A 23,329-nucleotide genomic window follows, 5' to 3' on the forward strand; every position below is an offset into this window, starting at 1 on the left:
ACGTGTGAAGCCGAGCGTGATAAAGTTTACTCGGGGAGACTTTCACTCTCTCTACGCAGAATATTAGTGCCGTTTCAGGAACTAAAAAAAATCTAACTGTAAAACAGCTATTTAAAAAGGCGAGTTTTCACAGGAGGATTGAAAACTTTACAACGCAGAAAGGAGTTTTTTTTCGGATTGGGATTGTTCGAAAGGTTATAGTAGCATGGGGCGGTTTCCATGGTAACAGTGTAATACAGTGTTTTCGGTAAGGAGGATGGATGGTGCTCGGGGTAAATATTCACACATATAAATGATAAATTGTTCTTGGATGGACTAAAAATCACTGAGGTGTAAAAGGAATAAAACTTTTGGGGAAGTCAATACCAGAAAAACAGGTTACACACATCTAGAACAAACGTGACACGAAATATATATGCGTTTATTCACGTGTTTACAGCAAGATATGTTTTTTTATCTGTAGTAATTGCACACACACACACACACACACACACACACACACACTTACCTAGAGGACACAGCAACACTCCTTCTCAAACCATCTTGTCTTCACACGTTATTATGAGCCGACGTTACGAGGAGCGGCGATTCCAGTTAGAGGAAGCAGAAGGCAAATGCTCAGGGTTTTGGAGAGGAAGTTCTGTGGGGTGTGACGAGCGTCTGAGACTAACATTACAACAGAAATGGCGAAGCTGCAGAAAAAGACGTTTCACTGCAGCGGCTACGTCAAGGACGCGATCACCTGTGAATGATTTCTGACGGGTCAAATTTTACAGTTTTTCTCCATTGCTTTGAAGCGTTTCTCAGATCAGAAACGAAAATCTCAAAACTACTCGTTCAGCCTCTACATCACGTCGTGCACATCGGAAAAGCAATTTCTCGTCGATTTGAACACATTGTGAATGCATTCATTTCAATTTGTTTAATTCCTCTTAGTTTCCTACAGTACCAATTGTTTGTCATGTTGATCAATGTACACTATATTGCCAAAAGTTTGCGGACACCTGGTCATGTGCTTTTGGAGCATCGCATTCCACATTTCGTCCCAAATATCCTCTTATATTTTCCTCCACTCTTCTGGGAAGACCTTTGTGCTCATTCAGCCACATGGGTGTGAGTAAAGTCAGGTAGTGATGTAGATGAGAAGGTGAGGAGGCCTGGGGTGCAATCAGCATTTACATTCCTCCCAAAGATGTTCAGTAGGTTTAAAATCAGCGCTCTATAGCAGACCACTTAAGATCTTCCACTCCAAACCATATAAAGCAGATCTTCATGGACTGGCTTTGTGCACAGGGGCATCGCCATGCTGGAACAGGTTTGGGTTTCCAAATTCAAGTGAATGCAAAATTTTATAATACTGCATCCAAAAGACGTCCTGTACAATGTGTGCCTCCAGCTTTGTGGTAACAGTTGGGAGAAGAACCAGCAGGAAAGATCAGGTGTCCCAATACCTTTGTCCATACAGTGTATATTAGGACTGGTTCTCACCTGAATAGTTTTAACCCCCAAAACATCTGGGCATCAGTTCATGGTATAAACCAGTGGTCATTATCTATCAAAGAGTTCATTACTATTCAACCTTATTTTAATTTTTTGGAAATGTGTCTTGAAGTTATGAATCGTGCAGATGAATCTTGAACGTCACTACTGAAGGTTTTAGAAAAAATGTCAAATGTGAATCTTGTAAACCTTCAAACGGTAAACAACCAGAAAATAAACAAACCCTAGTACAAAACAGTAAAAGTGTAAATCATGCCCGGTCTTTTACAATTAATATCCAGTACATTTTAGATTAGATTAGATTCAACATGTGCAGTAACAATGTTGAATCTAATCTAATCTAATCTAATCTACAAGGCAACAAAATGCAGTAAGCATCTAAGCAGAAGTGCTTTTGTAGGAGTGTAAAATGTTTCCTTATGTACAGGTTGGTAAGACTATGATATAAGATATGAATAAATAATGATGAATACATTAATAATATGAATATAAATAAACAGTACACTGAAAGGGGATGTAATACAATGAAAACGATGCTCGTGGATCGGGTATTTGCGCTGTTGAAATTCTGAAGAAATTCAGCCTGGTGCATTTACAATCATTTACCGTGTCATACTGACAACATGACTAAACACTTTGTCGATCTTGTGATTGTCTAATGGCAATGAAATTATCTTTAAAACAAAGACTACAGGCTTTTATAAGAAATTCCTTGTGCTGTTTGTACACATTGTTTTGTGTATTTAATGTTAAGACTGATTTGAGAAACGCTTCAACTCTATTACAGTAAATGCGCGGCCAAATGAAAAACAGGAAACAAGCAGGAAATTAATTATACAATCATGAAAACCTGAAAGAAGGGATTTTTTTTTAAACCGAGGTCCACAGAGCTTCTGCTTTGCCATAAAAGGTGTTGCCACATGAACCGTTTCTTACTTTCGGATATGAAACAGAGATCGCGCTTATTAACATTCATTAACATTCATTATCTCCTGCCATCAGGGAAGCGGTTCTGAAGCATTCGGGCCTCACATCCAGACTCCTCAACACACAGAACTCAACTGTACCTAACACACACACACACACACACACACACACACACACTCAACTGTGTGTCACTGAACTGTACAACCTGAACTCAACACACACTCATTACTCAATCCATTTCACCACCGTTATTTATTTATTTATTTATTTATATTTTATCATATTATACTGTTACGTGCTGTTTTGCGCCTCTGGACTGCTGCACTGTTTTTGCACTGCATTGTGATCTAGTGCACAACATCTGCACTGTTTTTTTGTTTGCACTGTTTGCAAACGATGCACTTTATGAGCCGAGGACACTTTAGTCATTAACTCTGTGTTGTGTTATGCAGCTTTATGTTGTGTGCAGAGGTGGCAAAAGTACACACATCCTTTACTTAAGTAGAAGTACAGATCCTCATGTTTTAAAATACTTGGGTAAAAGCTGAAGTACTGATTATACTTTTTTACTCAAGTGAAAGTAAAGAAGTCTTGGCTCAGACATGTACTTCAGTAAAAAGTAGTTATTACTGCTACCTGTTTTAGCTGTTAACTGGATCTCACATCATATTAGATAGATAGATAGATAGATAGATAGATAGATAGATAGATAGATAGATAGATAGATAGATAGATAGATAGATAGATAGATAGATAGATAGATAGATAGATAGATAGATAGATAGATAGATAGATAGATAGATAGATGGATGTGATAGCCTAGTGGGTTAATATCAGGGTCCCCACGAGGATGAGTTTGAGAGTTTGATTCCTGCTCGAGCTGGTGGTTGCTGTGTTGGTAAATAAAACTTCTGGACCTTGTTCACTCTGAAAACATTTCAATTCTGTGTTGGATTAATTTCTTGATTTCCTGGTCTTTAATGAAAGATAACTCCACCCAAAAAAAACGCTTCTGTGGTAGCTCAGTGGGTTAAGGCTTGTGCCTGAACATGGTCCTTAATATAGTCCACGCTGGTGATAAGGTTTCAAAGCCAGTCCTTCATGCCTTCTTTCTTACTGCGCTGCCATGAAACAAAGTATGAACCCTCCAAAAAGCACACATGCTTTTCAGCAGCGGTCGCTCAGTGGTTTAAGGCTTGTGCCTCATCTAAACATGCTTCCCCATCTGATCTCTTCCATGGTTCATCGGATTAAGGCTGGTGACTCGCTGATGATGAGGATCAGGGTTTGAATCCTGCTAGTTGCAATGTTGTTAATGTTCCTGCTTCCTAAAGCTTTATATGCTTGTGTTGATGGTTTAAAGGTAGATAGACCTGCTCTAAACAAACTTCCTGGCCTGTCTTCTCTGATGGTTCAGTGGGTTAAATCAGGCATCGTGCTTTTGGTGGGGTTCAGGGTTCGAATCCTGCTTTCTGCCTGCCAGTCACGATCGGGATTATTTTTGTTTTTAATGGGTTGAAAAGAAAGATAGACCTGCTCTAAACAAGCTTCCTAGCCTGTCCTCACCGATGGTTCAGTGGGTTAACATTGGTGTCTTGCTGGTGGTGGGGATCAGGGTTCGAATCCTGCTATTTACAATGTGGGTTCAACTTGTGCTACTTACATCTGTATTCGCTTCCTACATCTTTCTTTAGCGTTAAATTCTTGTGTTGATGGTTTAAAAAGAAAGATAGACCTGCTCTAATCAAGCTTCCCATCCTGTTTTTTCCTGATGGCTTAGTGGGTTAAGGCTGGTACTTTGCTAATGTTGGTGGTCAGGGTTCAAACCTGGCTTTCTGTCTGCTAGTCATGAGGTAGGTTAAATTCCTGATTTCTACATCCTAATATTCTTGTTTTGATGGGTTAAAAAGAAAGATAGACCTGCTCTAAACAAGCTTCCCAGCTTGTCCTTCCTGATAGTTCAGTGGGTTAATGCTGGTGCTAATGGTGTGAATCAGGGTTCAAATCCTGCATTGTCCCTGCTAGTCATGATATGGGTTTGCTTCCTAAGTCTGTCTTTAGCATTATATTCTTGTGTTGATGGTTTAAAAAAAAAAAAGATAGACCTGCTCTAACAATCATCATAGCCTGTCCTTCCTGATAGTTCAGTGGGTTAAGGCTGGTATTTTGCTGTGGGTGGGGTTCAGGGTTCGAATCCTGCTTTCTGTGTTTCTTTCTGGTCTGAATTTTTTGCTTTGAAGCATGAAACGAAAGATAAACCCCCAAAAAAAAGAAGGTGTGTTGTGGGACTTGATGGCTTTGTGGTAAAAGCCTTGCCTCTGAGCTCAGAGGTTGCTGGTTCAAATCTGGCTTGTCCCCACACTGGGTAAGTTGTGTGGAAATTAGTGGGTGGTGAGCAATGGAGTGGGTGACTGTGAATAAAGGCTGTGAAGACCTGCTGGGTTACAGCCTCAGACAGAATAAAAAAAAAAGAAAAATTTCTTTGCATTTTGGTGGAGGAGTGAAAGGGGAATAAAAGATTTTCTCCGGAGCCTATGTTGAAACTTTTTTTGATGTTTTTGCTTCATAACCCCCTGTTTTCAGCTTCTCAGATGCCAGGGGGGCAGAGATGCCTGTATATTGCCCCCTGGTTCAGGATATGCCCTCTGAAACTGTCCACATCTGACCTTCCACGCAGCCATTTCTGACACCTTCATCACTATGGTCACTGGAACCTTCCACACTCTTAACTTTGAGTCCTGGCTGGGGTTTGAACCAGCAACCTCTCAACCCAGAGGCAAAGCTCTTCCAATTGAGCCACAGGATCTCCTGCAAGAGCCTGATTTTTAGGACCTTTTTTGGTTCTTTTATAAAACTTTTTAAACAATTTAAAGGAAAGCTAAGGGGTAGGAATTGAACCGGGTGAGTCAGATAGCAGAGACCGCATCACTAACCACTACACTACCAGAGGGGAGACAAACAAGGCTTTGCTTATTGGACTCTTGGCTTTTCTATAGTTAAGAGACCACTGTTGTCTCTTAGATCATGATGGTTGAGGGTCAAAACTTCTCCTTCCGGTACATTCTCTCAGTTACTCGAAGTCTATGAGAAGTGACTCAGGTACAAGAACCACATCTCCAACACCTGCACCACTGATATACCATGATTTACCAGCAACCAATTTTAATGACCTTTTATTGTTCTGTTTTTAAAAACTTCTTATAATGTTCAATATGAAACTAGAGGTAAGAATCAAACCAGGAAAGTCTTTCATCATAGATCGCTAATGGCATTACTTCAAAACTCAAAACTTTGTTAGAGATGTAAATAAGCAGGAAAGACAGAGACAAAGACAAAGAGACACAGACACGGCTTTAGAAAGAGTGAGAAACAAATAGAGAGACAGCAAGAGAGAGACATATACAGTGAGACAGAGACATTTACTAAAAGAGACACAGACACAATTAGATAGAGAAAATAGAGAGACAAAGATAGCGAGATATAGCCACTTCCTGTTGGAAGAGTTTCTCGGCGACTCTTAATGATCTCATTTACTAAATGAGCAGTAGTGAGTTAAGTGCTTGCTCAGGTGCCCAAAACTGGCAGCTTGGAGGTGTTAAACATGTATCATATTTACAGAATGTGATATGTATGTAAGCATATGTACAGTGATTAAATATAAAGGCTATATCAGTGCAGAGACGTGTGGACATCATTAAGAGCCTTTGCTATGTTTCCACACGGACAGTTAATGAGGTGACACCGGAGAGACTGCACCTCTTCAAGTCAAGTCAGGAAGCTTATATATATAAAATTATAGACATTTTACAGATTTGAATGATGTATTGTTTTTATCTGTACGATCAATAAAGACAGTAATTTAAGTTTGTGTCACCATTATGAGGGAAAAACCCACAAAACGCCCCCCTTATTTTATATCTAAGAAAGGACGTCGTGGATAAACGTATTTTTTGCCGAAGGTTTTAATTTCGCCTCTTTTTTATTTAGTTATTTATTTATGTCATGTTTACATCACTGACTCCCTCTGTCTCATCCACATTAACCCCAAACTTCTAACTGCCTTCTGTCTGCTGAATCTTATCTCCATAAACTAGTCTACATCTGTGGTGAGTGAGAGTCAGGACTTTATACACCAGCGGATTGAAAAAGACGCGCAGTAACAGGAAATCAGTTGTTCGGCTGAAATTGGCGCACAGTGAAAATAAAAAAAAATTTCACCAAATCAGTGGATTAAAACTAAAGTAACGAGCCGGGTTTGAAAATGTAAGAAGTAGAAAGTACAGATATTTGTGTAAAAATGTAATGAGTAAAAGTAAAAAGTCTGAAAAATAAATAGTGGAGTAAAAAACTGATACCAGAAAAATCTACTGAAGTACAGTAATAAAGTATTTGTACTCCGTTACTTCCCACCTCTGATTGTGTGATGTAGCTTTATGTTGTGTTATGTATCTTTGTGTTGTGTTGTAGCTCTGTGTTGTGTGTTGTAGCTCTGTGTTGTGTGTTGTAGCTCTGTGTTGTGTGTGTGTTGTAGTTGTGTGTTGTATGTAGCACCAAGGTTCTTGAGAAATGTTGTTGCATTTCACTGTGTACTGCGTCAAACATATGTGGTAGAAATGACAAAATCTTCTTGACATGACTAAAGTGGCCAAGTGCTTTACACAGGTGTGTGTGTGTGTGTGTGTGTGTGTGTGTGTGTGTGTGTGTACCTGTAGCAGATTTGGCTCTGTGATGGCGGTACAGCAAGTCCCTCGCCGGCTTGCGTGTGAGAGGTGTGTGTGTATGAGTTGTGTGTGTGAGAGGTGTGTGTGTGTGAGTTGCGTGTGTAAGAGGTGCGTGTGTGAGCGATGCGTGTTTGTGAGGTGTGTGTGTCCGGTCGCTCGGTTCTCGTCTGATGGTGAGGTGCAGTGTGTTCTCGCTGAACAGCGTCTGAATGAGAGCCAGTTCCAGAGACGAGACCTGACAGCCGTTCAGAACCAGGATCTCGTCGCCGGGCCTCAGACCTGAGGAACACGTGAGAAAACAAGAACGTTCTTCAGTTATGGAATAACAAGAAGATCTTATAAAAGAAATACAGTGAATGAGAGATGAACAGAGGATCCTTTCGTATAAATGTATAAACGCTAGAAGGTGAAGGCGTGGAGTTTGTTACCTTCACCGAACGCGATTCCATCCGCGAGAACTTCAGTGACGACGATGCGGCTGTGGTGCAGAGCGTCCACGTGTCCCGTAACGGCAAACCCTGAGGGACAGAAGAGTGAGGAGAGCTGAGAAATAGAGCCGAGAACTCTGGAGACCGGCTTTACACTTGTACAGAATGTCTGAGTGTGTACGTGTGTGTGTGTGTGTATATGTGTGTGTGTGTGTGTGTGTGTGTGTGCGTGAGTATTGTCTAAAATGTCTTACCAAAGTCCCCAGTGCATGTGGGCTTGGTCATGTGGAGCGTGTGGACAGTGTGAGCGCTGACCTCCAACTCATCATACGTCTGAGAGGAAGAGAAAGCGAGTGAGAGAGAGTGAAGGAGAGAAAGAGTGAGAGAGATAGAGAGAGGAAGAGCGAGAGAGAGCACTGCTCATTTAGCAAAAGTCTGAAAGTGCAGCACTCAGCATTAAAGCTGCTTTCACACTTTTTTTCTCATCCGCCTGCACACATTTTACACGCAACGCTAGAAACGACTTGGAGATGCAAACGAGAAGAAAATAAATACAGAAGCATCTCAAATCCTCTCATCAGTGAGGACATGCATCTTCTGAGCATTACTGAGAGAGATCAATCAGATCTACAGAGAAGAAAGTAATCATGTGATCCGGTACCAGGTTCTGAAGGAGCTCGTGTGGTGCCGGAGTCCAGACCTCCATCCGATCATCTAAGCATCTGCGCAGGCGCAGACAGTGAGCGCTGGGGTCCAGGTTCCTCGCCTTATAAAGACAAAACACTCATAAAGACGATACTGACTTATGACTTCACTGTGAAAGTGTTGGAGTGAAAGTGTGTGTTCTTGCACCTTGCAGGCCGTGTTCAGGACGTCAGCGACTGTATGGCGTTCACTCAGAGCCACTGTAACAGCCTGATGCTCGGGCATGTGAACCCACACCGGCCTCTCCTTCACGCCTCGGTCCCACTGACCGCCATCGGGTGGAGCTAGCGAGTAACCGTCAGCCAGCGAGTCCAGTCTCTGTGAACACGAGAGCAGAAATCACAATGAAATGTAAAACTGGGCACAGACTCAAAGCTGCCATTAATTCAACCCTCTCGTTATTCTGACTATAATGAGAGTGTAGCTGCTAAAGAATTGCTTCAAACTTGGCATAGATCTCGGAGTCTGTGCTAAAAATATCAAATCTTTCTAAGCCAATGGTTCTGTTGAGATAAAAATGCACAAAACATGAGCGCTGTAACTATAGTTCTGATTCTCTTCACAACCAGAGGCTCAGCTGTAAAGATGCAGTATATCATTTTTATAGGTGTCCCAGGACCTGTAATTATCGCAAGATTCTGCCCAGATTTTGGGCTAATTCAGTAAATATTACTACAACTATTAACTAATACTAAAACTTTTTAACCGTGTGTCCAAAAATTAAAAAGCCAGACATTCCTTCAGGTTCAAGACGAGTTCATCATTAAACCCGATACGTATCTTCAAAACAACGCCTTGAATCAACCCAAGACGTTTCTTGAGCGCTCCACCTTGTGGTCAAGAACTGTAACAACGTTCAGATCATTTTATGTCCTTATATCATTAGACTTTTGCTACATTTATAATTTTTTTTTTTTTTTTGCTACACAATCTTTTCTACAACTGTCACCAAATATTATCTTCAGAGCAACTTGGACAAAAAGACTTTTGAGTACTCCAGACTGTTCACCTGGAATGGGTCAACAATCCTTTGAGCGAAGATGCCAAACAGGAAGTGAGTCTGTAGATTAGCAAAAACTTTGGACACTGAAACAAAACTTGGTAGGCATCTTCAGAACCAAGGGTCGATTGTAGCGTTTTTGGCTCCACCCCCACACCATACAAATCATTTGCAACCTTCTATAAAAAATGTTTCACACATTTAATAATCATTGCAAAATTGCCTGAACTTTATTTTGTAAACATTCTGTATATTATCAAAAAAACAGGTAAATAATTTAAATGGCCAATTGCAGCAGTAAATTTATATATCACATTCACATCAATCACAAAACTGCTGATTTTAATATAATAAAAATAATTTATTCCTGATGTACACCTTTTAGAGGTTATTGCTCCGATTCCTGTCGATGATTCGCCAACAGTTACAGGATGTTTGTTAAGGTGCATCTCACTGAGCCTGAGTGCCTGAATATCAGGCTTAAATAATAATGAGAAAAATAAACAATTAATTATTATTTAATACTTTATTCTGCATGTGCATTTATATTTTAACAATTTAAGGAATTTTTGGTTACAATTATTTAGTTTTTTTCGCTTTCTGTCACTGCTATTTATTTCAGTGCTTTGTATTTATTTATTTATTTTATGTTTATTGAATTATTATTTTTCTATTTATTATATATTCTTTTCTATTTTGTTTCTGACTATATTGTATTACATCACTTTTATTTTACTACATTTAAAATATATATAAATAGTTATTTAAAGTTTACTATTTATTATTATGAGCATGGATTTTTTTTTTTTATTTCTTCCTTTCTTTAATGAGCACCATTCAATTTTTATTTCTTATAAAAAATTATATGAAATAATTTTCCTGTGTTTTTATTGCTGTACATTTTTGGTATTTTTTTTTTTTTAATTGCTGAAAGGTTTTTTAAAAGATTATAAAGCTCATTGGCTCCGCCCCTTTCCCTTAAAAAATTACACACCGCTGAAAGTGACTCACAATCACCAAAACAAAACCTTACACATGGAACAGAAGAGAAGGGTGTCTGCTGGTTCAAATTGAACACTGTGATGCAGTCACTTACAGCATGCACACACACACACACACACACACACACACACACACACACACACACACACACACACACACACACACTTATGTTCCGTGGCTGAACAGGACACAAAAAGCTTTCAGTTTGAATGCTGCAGTTCAAAGTCACCAAGTCACAGATGAACAGAAAACGTGCCAAGAAAAAGAGACACAGCGTCCTGGCCAGTGTGTGTCACCAGGGGGGAAGGAAAACTTGTGTGGGTGTGTGTGTGTGTGTGTGTGTGTGTGTGTTTTCTCCTCAGTGTTCCAACTGTCAATTGTCAATCACTAAGCAAGGACAAATACACACTGAGCCTCTGTGTGTGTGTGTGTGTGTGTGTGTGTGTGTGTGTGTGTGTGTGTGTGTGTGTGTGTCTTCTCTTTCTCTCACTCACTCTCTCTCTCTCTGTTTGTATTTTTTGAGTTTTTCTGTGTCTGTCTCTCTCTCTCTCTTGAACTGCATGTGTGTGTGTGTGTGTGTGTGTGTGTGTGTGTGTGTGTGTGTGTGTGCAGAATTCTTTATTCCAGACTTTCCTTTCTAGAAGACGTTTTTTTTTTAAATAAAGTTTCAGTTTTTTTTTTTTTACTGAACAGACCTTCCTGTCTACACCATGACACCATCTCCTAGCAACCAGCCCTTATTCTATTAAAACCTTATTAAAAGCGTCTCGGGAAAAAAAAAAAATACAGGGAACGCGGGAAACCCAGGAAACGGGAATTCCGTGAAAGGGAATCTTTGTAGTGTGATGTTTCGAGTTGTGGGGCAGAGCACAGCATCAATACTCATCAGTGTCTCGTACTAAGAGACGCGACCAGATGTCCCTCTGTTAGTCAGAGGAAAAATCAGACGAGAGGGAGGAGAGATGGAAACATGTCTGTACACAAATGCAGCACGTTTTACTGTACAGGACACAGGATTTACTCTACCTCTCTGCTGTACGGAGGGACAAAACCAAAGGGTTCTCCTGCGGCACCATCAAAAACCTGAAACACAACACACACATCATCAGATACACACCCTGTAACTGTCTTACATTCAGTCTCAGACACACACACAGCTCAAGAGAGAGATACAGAGACAGAAAGAGAGACAGAAAGACAAGAAGAGACAGCCACAGAGAAACAAGATAGATAGATAGATAGATAGATAGATAGATAGATAGATAGATAGATAGATAGATAGATAGATAGATAGTGTGTGTATGTGTGTTATGAAGTCCATCGCTTGTCCCCACTGTGAGGAACTAAACACCATGAGTATGAGAGAGAGAAAGAGAGAGAGAGAGAGAGAGAGAGAGAGAGAGAGAGAGAAACCTCTATAAGCATTTTAATAATTTCTATTCCTTCTCTCCATCTCCTCTCTCTGAGCACGTCGATGTCCCATTAAGCCGTACACACGCCAGGGAGGACGAGAACTGAAAACAAACTGCATTCAAGCCACACGGGGCAGCGGTGTATCGTTTCAGGCAGTGACACTGCATACGTGTGTGTGTGTGTGTGTGTGTGTGTGTGTGTGTGTGTGTGTCTGTGTGTGTGTTACACTGAGCACACAACCAGAGCAGCACTACGATGAAGCACGTGAAGCCGAGCAGAGCATTTGTTCCTCTTACCTCACAAACATCTCTGTGAGAGCAGGAGCTCATGGAAATACAATCCTTTCCGAAAAAATTAAATAAAAGGGAAATATAAGATTTTTAGGCCACTATATATTTATATATGTATTTATTTATAAGTATTTATATGACATCAAAGTGGCAGTGTATTAAAGTATTAGCTTTCTAAAAACATTAAAGAGAGATGGCCAAGCAAACAGACCGGGTGACGTCTATAAATAACCTCTCTCTCTCTCTCTCTCTCTCTCTCTCTCGCTTCCTCTCTCTCTCTCTCTCAACATAATAATTAGCAGAGATGACAGGATTTATAAAAGCCGGGATTCCCCCCCGTAGCAACACGAAGACCGAACGCCGCTTCGTTACAAAAAACGCCTCGAATACACGCATCACTTTATTTGAGAAATACACTATTTTGTGTCTATTAAGTTTGTGGACACCTGGTTATAAGTGCAGTATGTGTTTTTTGAGCATCGCATTCCACATGTAGTCCCAATGTGCTCTTATAATCCCTTCCACTCTTCTTGGAAGACGTTCCACTAGATTTTGGAGTGTGCTTGTGGACATTTGTGTTTATCAACCCCAAAGGTATTAGTAAAGTCAGGTAGTGATGTAGGTGAGGTAGTGATGTAGGTGAGGTGAGGAGGTCTGGGGTGCAGTCAGTGTTCACATTCATTCCATCCTGCATTCTGATTGGTTGGAGGAGAAGTACAGTTCTATATTAGAGCTAGGTTAGAGAGGGGCGTGGTACCTGTGAGGCACTAGGTCTTTTGTCCCGACTGCGTTTGGTCAAACTGTCCAGGCCTTTGAGTGAAGAGAACACTCCTCTCCTACTGCGGCTCCTCTGGGAAAGAGACAGAGTGCGTTTCCTAAGAGTCGCCTCGTCTCTGGAGCAGATCTGAGAGAGATAAAGAGAGAAAACACTTTTATACAATACTCCGATATATAAATGTGTGTGTAGGAGAAATCCTCTCACGTGACCCCTTTTTTTGGTTCTAATGCTTAATCTGGAACTGTTCTGGGGTGAAAGTGGAGCTTCTCAGATGGAGAAATCCGTTAGTGGTTTGAGGAACAAGCAACACTGAGGAGTGATGTAGTTACTGTTACTAGCACCAAGCTGATGTTTGTGTCCTCTTGTACCACAGCAACAACAGTCGTTCCTCATTTATGTTACAGAGAAGCTGCTAAGAATAAACTCATCCGTTTTTTTGGAGATATCGAAAACCTTCAAGTTGCAGCTGTACCTCTGACACTGGAGACTCCTTCCATAAAATATTTATGAATCGGTATGTGCTTTGTTTCTATAGCAACGAGCCATTGCTATAGAAATGATGACGAACGGAGAAATCAGCAGTGCTGTATCAGAACTGAAAAGTGTGTGTGTGTGTGTGTGTGTGTGTTTGTTTTTGGATGATTGAGACTGACCAGTGCATGAAAGGAGGACACAGAGAAGATTCCCAGGCGCCCGAGAGCTGCTTTAGAGGGACGGCTTGCAGTGGCCAGGAGGCTCTTGGGGTTGGGCAACTCTCCCCCCTGCAGGCTGGACAGGTAACAGCGCATACGGAACAGATCAATGTTGAACCTCTCCAGGTTCTGATCCCACTGCTGAATCTGTGGATGAGTAAAACACGAGCAAGGATGAGACGAGTTCCTGTAGAGAGCAATGCTGAGAAAAGTCAGGGTTCTGTGTGTGTGTGTGTGTGTGTGTGTATGAGTGTGTGTGTGTGTGTGTGTGTGTGTGTGTGTGTGTGTGTGTGTGTGTGTGTGTGTGTGTGTGTCAAGCAGAGCAGTAATTGCTCTCAGATTTCAGAGAGGGTAATGAGTGGGTACACTTGGAGTCTGAGGTCAGTCCCCACATCGTTATTATAAAATTTACACAAAAGAGAAAGAGAAGCAAGGAAGAAAAAAAAGAGATTTCCATCTAAATGCTCACACACAAACAAACACACACACACACACACACACACACACACACACACACACAGAGAGTAAGATGCACTGCTGCTTTTCAACCCTTATGCTCTCAGACAGAACAGCAGGACGGTTTCATGAACTCTGAAAACAAATAAATCTCCTCATAAAAACAGCAGGATGCGACGGCATGCAGGTGAAGGAGATGGAAACTCACTTTATTCAAACAAAAACTATGGCTTTGTGTAAAAGCTGCAATTAAACAAATGCTCACACTCACAACTAAGGATTTAGCTCACATTTTACACAATGTACAGTACACTGACACTCTAATGGCCCTAATGTTCAGATGTTACGTGAACTAATTTGTGCAAAGCAAAAAAAAATTATGTGAAAATGTCAAATTAGTAATAAAAATGATCTGTTTTTCTGTTTTTAGTCACTCAATTGACCGTGTTTGTGTTTCTGTAATATTTAATTCTCAATAATACTTTGTAAATCATTATTTTAGCTTCATCATCATTAAACTGGAAGTGAGTTGTTTCTTAAGAAGTGCACTGAGACACAAAGGTCCAGGTTCTACTAACACACACACATTCAGCTGGCACTGATTTGAAGAGACATGACTTCAAAGAGGTGCAGCTTCTAAGACATGGTTAACCTCTTACCCCCTCCACAAATTCCTCACACACTGCCTGGTACCCCCTGACCGAGGATAAGCCCCCGGTTCCCTGCCCTCTGCCCTCCTCCTGACCCCTGCACTGAGGCAATAAGCATGACTGAGAACCTGGAAACAGCTTTGCTCCAGCTTTCACCATTGGCTGAAGTTGATCAGATACGGTGCAGAACATGGCAAATCACGATGACGAAGTCAAAAAAGAGCTAAACACACACACAGTAATGTTTTTCATCGGTTCTTCAGGGCTGTCCTTAATGGTTCTAGGGAGGACCTTACAACACAGATTCCACATTGAACCTTAATAACCCTGTTAGCAAACCAAAAACCCAGAGGAACCATTCAAAGATAAACTATTAAAGGTTCTACATAAAGTAGCTGCTACAGTGAATTTTTCTAATAACCATTAGAATTTCTCCATCAAACGCCAGTTAGTATGCTGAAGACCCTAAAGTCCAAAAAAACCTCTGAGGGTAAAGTCAGTGGTCTTTTTTCCTTCAAAAGTAAAAAGTTCTATGTAAAACCATGAAATCTTGGTTTCTAAAATGCTTTCTTTAGTAACAGATAGTTAGACAGGTAGAACCCTTAGTGTTCTACAGGGTCCCACCCTGTGGTGGGACCCTTATCCCAGTATAGTTTAGGGATGGCTTGATACGGTAATTTTGGCTATGCTACGATACCGTATACAGTATTGAAAATTGTATAAAAAAAACAATAATAGATTCAAATCTTTACCTTTGTATCAAACTGTAACAAAGAACCTACAATAAACATAGGTTATATTTTAATGTATATATAATTCAATATTCAAATCTTCTTATCTTTTTAGTGCAAACAAAATGTCTCAAAATATAACAAAAAGCCTACCAGAAACATCGGGTACATTTTGACTTTGACGAAAAAATATGCAACTGAAGAAACAATTAATGCATGTGCATATCTTTTTAGTCTCTTAACGGTTTTACCGCAATTTTGGAACAGCAACGTATGAAATACTGAATTCAGCAAAATTATGATGACGTACAGTTTGAATTATAACAATTATTTTTCCAGTACCGGTATACTGTACATTCCTAGTACAGCCAAGAACCGTTTAGTATTCCAAGAACCTGTTTGCTGAGACCTGTTTTCTTGAGTTCTGACATATTTATTGGCGAGCCAGCCAGGAGCCCCTTTAACCACTCAAAAACCTAAACACTAATCTGGATGGTGCAAATTTAATCCATCACAGCTAGCTCAGTTAGCTAGAATTATTAACACTGTTACATCACCATGTGTCTTGCCCTGCCCTTTTCCCCAAGCTTTGCTGCTCGAATGTCTGGGACCTGAGACATACCCACACTCTCTAAAGTATACCTGGTTTTCGATGGCCTTCCTGTTCTTTGTATCGGTTACGATAGAGAGCTGGAGCTCTGCCATCTTCTTCATCTTTCCATCCATGTCGATCTTCTGCAGCAGATTGCGGATCTGTCCTCGGAGCAGGAGCAGCGTGTCCTCCTTGCCATGACGCTTAGCAAAGAGAGACGCGCTGGCCGAGTGGATCGCAGTTACCCAGTTCTCTAAATCCGTCTGACTGGTGGCCTGAGTAGAACACACAGAGAAGAACATTGTGACATGGTCCAGTATATTTCTCTAGAGTTAGACTACCTTTCTTTAGAGAACCCTTTTTAAAAAGCTGAGAAACCATAAATATCCATGTAAAGAACCACTAAAGAACCCTTAAATTAAAGTCATCTAAAGACCTATTGTGGAACCATTTTTCGTGAGATATTGGACTAGGTTTGACATGAAAGAAAGTAATGAGTAATCCTGAACTCTTAAGGGTCTCTTATGGGTGGAAATAAAGGTTCTTCACAGAACTCTATTGCATAGGGAAGGTAGAGTAATTCCCAACTGCAAAGTGTTTAAATCTAAACTTCTTTTGAAAGCAAAAAACATTTACAAATTAAATTAAACTCTTAAGTTTATAATAAATAAGGTCTCAACGATTGGAATATAAGCCAATACAAAATCTACTGTGGTTCAAATACCCAAAGAACCCATGAGGAACCACTTTCTTTAGAGAACTGTACATTACACGTTTGAAACTACGGAATTATTGCTCAAGCATGCATATATGAGAGTGAGCACAAAAACAAGCCGAACTGCAGAACCTGCTGTCTTCGTTTAGAAGGACCTTTAATGAATCTAACACCATTTACAACCTGTACCTATCTGAAGAACTGCTGTTGAAAAATATGCATTAGGTATTGCCAAATTGCATTATCGATTTAATATATATTATATAGTCATATATTCTGTGAATTTGTCACAGATAAGAGTTCTACACCCTTAAGCTATACAAGTTCTCAGCGTGTTCCTCAGATCTTCAGCCGAATGAGCAGGATGAATTTATCAGGAGCGAGCAGCCTGAGGAACAAACTGTGGCATTTTAAGAGACAGAGGAGAAGAAGAAAAAAACCACAGTCGAATTTGTGCTGCATGTTTCAGGGCTGAAGTGTGAACAGAGCATTTCACGAGGGCTGGCACGAGTGTTGCCACATTCCCAGCATTCCAAAGGACACATGTAGGCAGGGTCCTAAATCTCAGGCTAAGAAGAGAGAGGATAGTTATAGGCTTCTGAAAATTCCGTTCTTGGGATGTGGTTTACATGAGATGTGTAATTTAGTTTTTCTGTACTTCTGACACGTTTTTATTTCATTTTATTGTTTAGGGTTTCAAGGTTCTTTGGTCTGTTTTAGATTTTTTTATCATCAAATTTTCCAGCGTGTTCTTATGATAATGTCATTTTTTCTGGTGCTCAAATAAACACATGAAGTGGAGTTCTGATCAAATAAATCTCATTGCTCTGTAGAGGAAGAGTAAAAACCCTTGAATATCCCATTAGCCAAAAAAAGTAAAAAAAAAAAATTGGATTTTCGTTTTTTTTTTTTATAAGATTTTTGCATATAGACTTTTTTTCCCAAAGGATGCAGTGATTTAAAAAAAAAAATATTCAGGTTGTTACTGTAATGACAATTTACAATGTACTGTAATTGGACCCACCTGAAACAGGTAGACATCTCCATAGGCATTGCTGAGGCAGAAGACATTCTCCTTTTTCGGGTGCTCAGGTACTGCCTGGACAATTCCATCCTCTGCCAGCAGAGCATAACACGGTACAGACTCCTGCTCTGGAGAACCTTTTCCATAGGTCTCATAAAACAGGAGCGTGCAGCCTGAAGGAACAAAGGAGCATTAAAAAAACGTGGAACGTGTATGATCTCAAGATTTTCATACATGTGAATTTTTGTTTCAATAAAAATTTTCTATTTGAACATGGAGTTGGCTAACTGTAGTCATGTATAAGTTCTCCAATATCTTACAGAAAATGTCTGCATTCTGTAATCGAGATTTATCATTATCTCCTGACCAAACAAAATGCAGAGTAACAATACCTTCTCCAAAAACACACCTTTTAGGGTCACCCAGTACTGTTTCCACTTGCGTCTGGCTACCAGCTCCAGCTTGCGGTCTTTGTGCAGCGTTAGCAGAGGTTTAAAGATCAACCAGCCGGCTCTCCTCACCACACCCTGCTCCTTCTCACAAAGCAGATCCAACTGCTCCAGCGAGCCCACTGTCTCCTGACTGCTGCTCTCTGTGTCCTCTGCGGAGTTGTCTCCTCTGTCCTCCCCACTTCCTGCTGCCGCATGGCTCGTCTCCAGCTCCCTCATGAAGTTGTCGTAGATGTTCTGCCGCAAAGCATCAGTGCCCGGGTAAAGGGCGCAGACAGAACCGCCGCAGGAGGGCAGCACCTGGGACTGGGAGCGGCCCCGAGATGGGACCTTGGGGTACCCCAGCAGACTGGACACCTGAGAGGGGGAGCTGGTGTCAGCCGTTAGACCGTCTATACCACTGTCGAAACAATCAAGAGGCTCTTTATATCTCGGCTCCTGGATGAGAGAACAAAGAGAGTGGCATTAGGTACTACTTATGGACTTACAGCAGCCCAGTTTTCAAAAACATACACGGTAACAGAGAACGCAAACATATTATAGAGGTAGTAAAAGCTCTGGCGCAGTGTCCTTCTAACCTGGAAACAAATGAGTTTTAAAGTGGTAGCTAATCTAACAGAAAAAAAGATGGCTAGATAGCTACCTCACAAGGCAGGAAACACCTACATCCTGGCAGCGTCCCAAAGAAATCGTACAAATATGTCAATTTTTTAATTTACATTTTTTTCCGGATCGCTATCGACATCGTACGATTGAAAAATCTACAAAAAAAAGTTAAACCATCGTAACTAGAAGGGGTCGCAATGTTCTAAAGTAAAAAGACGAGTTCACTTCAAAGGAAACCCGAACACAGACAAGTGCACTTCCCCACAACTCCACTTTGTCCATCCCAGCAGCTGTGTGTGATTACAGAAGAGCGTGTCGGTGGCTTTTCAGATGGCTGAACCGCTCTGCAGGCAGATGAGACGTATCCGTGAACCCACTGCAGGATATCGCATGAAAGCAAAATGCAATCCGTAACACAAAAGTTCGGTGTGGGTGAATACAAAGAGTGAAATAAGCTGAAAGCTCGGACAATCAACGCTGTTCAGATCACGATTACTTTGATTTGGCCAGTACATACTCAATATTTACCAGCTGCATACTTTTCTGTTTTTTAGTTACCTAAAAAAGGCTTAAAATTGTATAAATGTTTTTATTTTTGTTGTTGTGACGTATTATTTTCCTCTTATGTGGCAGTTAATTACGTTATACGTAATTACGTATAAAAGACAAATCAGTAATTTATAGAGACACATCAATATATAGATATGGAGTGGACTGTTCCTTTCTCCCTCAGACGGACCTTCAGGACACTAGTCACCATGCAGAACCAGGACATGAGCCTCCTGAGAGATCAGAAGTGACCCACAAAATCCCACCAAGCAAATCATCTGTATCACACTTCTCGCACAGCCTTACCACAATAGCACAAAAAAACAACCCCATCATGCGCACTGACCTGACTGTCCTGATACACAAGAGTGATATAATGCATCTGCAGATCCAATGTTCTACTGAAGAAGCCGTCCGGAAAATGTAACATATCCTTATTCTGGCAAATTCCGGACTTAAAGAGCAAATCCGACACGTGTCCCCGAGGTCATCTTGGCGTTCGCGGTGCACAGATCTGCACCGGTGTGTCGTGAGTTTTATTCGCTAACGCCCCGTGGCTTACTCTGTGCCGACAGCTGGCATGGATGCGACAAGCAATATTGATCACCACATGGGACAAAAACAACAGTGACCACGACGGCACACAGAACATAGACCCGGCCAAGATCGGGTCAGGACTCTTTATTTACTTTATGTAATTATTATATAGAAATCCTATAACATTTGTCATTTCTGAGGCCAAAACCTCATATCATAGTATCTAAGAAACAAGCTATTTCATGTTGTCACTTGCGCTAAAGCAGCTATACACATTACTCTCTTTAGTCTCTGCCTCTTTCTCTCGAAGATAAAATCGATTCCATATAATAAGCTAGAATTTGGCCCACCTTGCTTCCTCTTACCTTTGACTTTTTCTTCCTTCTGGTCAAGCTTCCAGTCCAATTACTGAGCCTTCTCATTCTGTTCCTGATGGCATCCTTCTTTCCGGCGTTCTCCGTGATGGGTTTGTGTTTGGGACACGGTAACGTGAAGGAAGAGTACTGCCTTAACCCTGAGGCCTCGTCCAGAACAGGTTCTTCAACCATGCATACAAATGAGGCTCTGTGTTTGAAAGACATCTCATCTCCAAGCATGAGATCTTTAGCAGAAGGAAATGTGGAGGCCATGGTGGGGTCTAGGTAAAGACGACGAGAAGGCAGGTGCTCGTCAAAATACTCGATGCGCACCGAGGGAAGAGTTTCCGACAGCCGGTTGGGTGAGGCTCCGGTGTCGTCATTGTTCAGCTCTGTACCAGGCCCCCATGGTGAGTCGTACCAGCTGCCTTCAGAACTCAGTGAGCTTCGTTTGCTGGTCTTGGCCATGGAGATGTTTACCGCTGGAGCGGATTCACAACCTGGGGCGGACTCGAGGTTTGACGTGGGGGAAAATTTCAGCAGTTGGACAGAACCTCCATTCTCATCTGGGAGTGTAGAGTTTTTCGAGATCTGGTTAAACTCGACACGAACACTGCCGTCGTTCTTGATTAGAACTCTCGGGCTGCTGTAATCTTCCAGTTCCTCCGGTTTGAGCTTCGTCTCGGGTGTCTTGTTCCCATTTACTGTGTGACCGCTACAGTCCTGTCCATGTTCCTCATTGAGACCGTTTTCGGACAACGCCATTCCTCGTGTTAGACCGTTCAACTGAGCGCTAATCCTTCTCTTTGCTTCTCTTCCATTGGCGATGTAGTCATAATGACTCGACACGGAGAGCTGTGACTTGTGCTGTGACAGACAGCCACGTAATTCTGCTTTGGATTTGGAGCCAGAAACCGAAGATCCTGTCCTCCACCAGCCATGAGGTGGCAAAACGTCTTCTTTGGAGGAACGGAGTTTCACTGAATAGGGTTTCTGTCTGTTAGGCAGCGTGAAGCTGCTGCTCCGAGACCCCTGAATGCTGTACTGGCTCTCGGAGTTTCCCATCCCTGACCTGGAACGCAGACACAGAGTTCCCATCAGATCTAATCAGTGAGGGTCATCAACCGTTTTCATAAATCATGCCTTAAAAATTAATTTGACGTGGCTTTGATTAGCTTCGATTTAAAATTCCTTACAAGGTGATGAGTTAATTATAAGCATGACAAAAAACTTTGTGTGCGCAGCCTGAAACCAGAGAGAGAAAAAGGGGAAAGAGACAGAGAGAGAGAGAGAGAGAGAGAGAGAGAGAGAGAGAATTCTACCATCTTGAAAACTTACCAGCTCTAGTAATCACAACACGGCGAGAGCTTCACAATTTGAGTATCGATCATCGTCCCTCGTGCCATCCAGCAATCCAACTCATGACCTCTGGACCAATTCATCTGTTGGATAAAAGAATTAAATAATTAATACAACATGCTTCTTCAAGTTATAAAACATGTCCATCATTCCCACTTATTCCACTTATGACTTTCATACAAGGACAAGAACTTCCCTTCCCTCATTCTGTCTATTTTACAGTCAATTTCCCATTCAGGCTCTAACCGTTATTCCTAAATCATGTCTTGCCTGAACGGTTGGGAAAAGTTTTTGAAAGCTGCCTTTATTTTGCTCTGTGTTTATTTTTAAATGCATAAATTCCAGAGAAGATGCCAACTAAAGCACTGGCCAGAAAACGCTTGTAAAGCAGTGTTTCCATTTCATTATAAAAAAAAAGGAAAAAAAAAAACTCATACACCACACCTCGTACGCGCTAACGCTCCTACGCCGCACCTCGTACGCGCTAACGCTCCTACGCCGCACCTCGTACGTGGTAACGCTCCTACGTTACACCTTGTACATGAAACACGCTTCTACACCACACCTCGTACTCGAACACGCTCCTACGCCGCACTTCGTACACGGTAACGCCCCTACGCCGCACCTCGTACTTGAACACGCTCCTACGCAGCACCTCGTACGCGTTAACGCTCCTACGCCGCACCTCGTACGCGGTAACGCTCCTACATTACACCTTGTACACGAAAACGCTTATATGCTCCACCTCATATAAAATACCAAATATGAGCTCATTCAAGGACATCTTTTTGTACACATTCAGAAAAAACTGCAAACAATGCAACACATTTGCATGTAGTTTCAAAGTCAAATTACACTCAAAGCACCTCAAACACCCGACTGTGGGAAAAGCTGGGGACAAGACGAGAAGAACATCTGCTCCTCATACTTCGCTATTTAGCGTTCGAGACACAACAGTGAGGTCCAGCAGAGATCCTCAGAAGCTCACAAACAGTGCAGGAAACGTCTCTGAGCAACCGTCAGTCCCTCAGTCAAGGCTCCAATAAATGTGGATGATGTGTGTGTGTGTGTGTGTGTGTGTGTGTGTGTGTGTGTGTGTGTGAAGGAATGTCTTATTCATGCCTGAATTAAAATATACACCTCCACTGTCTACTGCTGAGACACCAACCCTGGAACAGACCTAAAATAGAACTGAGAATTATTCTTTTATTTCTATTTTGTCGTCGTAGAGACGCAGACGTGACCAAACAGAGCAGATGTTTCTGTGGAGAACGTCAGTGACTCAGTGTCTTAGGCTGGGTTCCACGTGTGTGTTTCCACTCAAGAAAAGCACTCATTTGTGCCTGAGTCACTCAATGGAGCCGCTAGGGAGAAAACTCTCTTTATCTGAGACTGCTCCTGAAACATGCTCTTAATGGAACAAGGACTTGGTGACGGAGGTCTTGGGTACAAACACATAGACTGAGACTTTGCAAGCTTAAAATCCAAGTTCTCCTTTAGAGTGTTTAGAAGCCAAAATGACCATCAAATGTGCAGAACGCATGAAAATGTATTTTACGCTTCTGATCAAATCTGTAACTTTATATGACCTTCACAACCTTCTCTTTAAGGAAACCCCTCTTTAGGAGGGTCAGGCAACCCCTTATCAATCATAAAGCAATACCAGAACATTCATCTACCACCATCCTAACCACCAGACCTAAAACTTACCCTGGAACCTCAGACCAACCACTGTGCCTGATCACAGCAGCAGCCTAACAAGCACCTGAAATACCAAGCAACCGTCTACAACAACCTGCGTTACCTGTGGCTGCGTATCAGAATGTTTCACGTGTTTGATCCGTGTGCA

At 41.5% G+C, this 23,329-nt stretch overlaps 1 protein-coding gene across 3 annotated transcripts in view; it reads right to left on the reverse strand.

The window, feature by feature from the left end:
* tiam2a (TIAM Rac1 associated GEF 2a) overlaps window positions 1–23,329 on the reverse strand; it is a 75,360-nt gene that overhangs the window by 19,551 nt on the left and 32,480 nt on the right. For all 3 annotated transcript variants that reach the window (XM_046855492.1, XM_046855491.1, XM_046855493.1), the window contains exons 2-14: window positions 21,460–21,563; window positions 20,131–21,193; window positions 18,034–18,511; window positions 17,625–17,797; window positions 15,936–16,160; window positions 13,418–13,603; window positions 12,744–12,890; window positions 11,310–11,366; window positions 8,429–8,599; window positions 8,238–8,342; window positions 7,831–7,909; window positions 7,577–7,666; window positions 7,134–7,427 (exon numbers count right to left, since the gene is read on the reverse strand). In XM_046855492.1, coding sequence (XP_046711448.1) covers window positions 7,134–7,427; window positions 7,577–7,666; window positions 7,831–7,909; window positions 8,238–8,342; window positions 8,429–8,599; window positions 11,310–11,366; window positions 12,744–12,890; window positions 13,418–13,603; window positions 15,936–16,160; window positions 17,625–17,797; window positions 18,034–18,511; window positions 20,131–21,186 — 3,061 coding nt within the window. In that variant the 5' untranslated portion in view covers window positions 21,187–21,193; window positions 21,460–21,563. The remainder of the gene's footprint in view (window positions 1–7,133; window positions 7,428–7,576; window positions 7,667–7,830; window positions 7,910–8,237; window positions 8,343–8,428; window positions 8,600–11,309; window positions 11,367–12,743; window positions 12,891–13,417; window positions 13,604–15,935; window positions 16,161–17,624; window positions 17,798–18,033; window positions 18,512–20,130; window positions 21,194–21,459; window positions 21,564–23,329) is intronic.

Source organism: Silurus meridionalis, chromosome 8 (assembly GCF_014805685.1).
Source record: "Silurus meridionalis isolate SWU-2019-XX chromosome 8, ASM1480568v1, whole genome shotgun sequence".
NCBI classification, from domain to species: Eukaryota; Metazoa; Chordata; class Actinopteri; order Siluriformes; family Siluridae; genus Silurus; species Silurus meridionalis.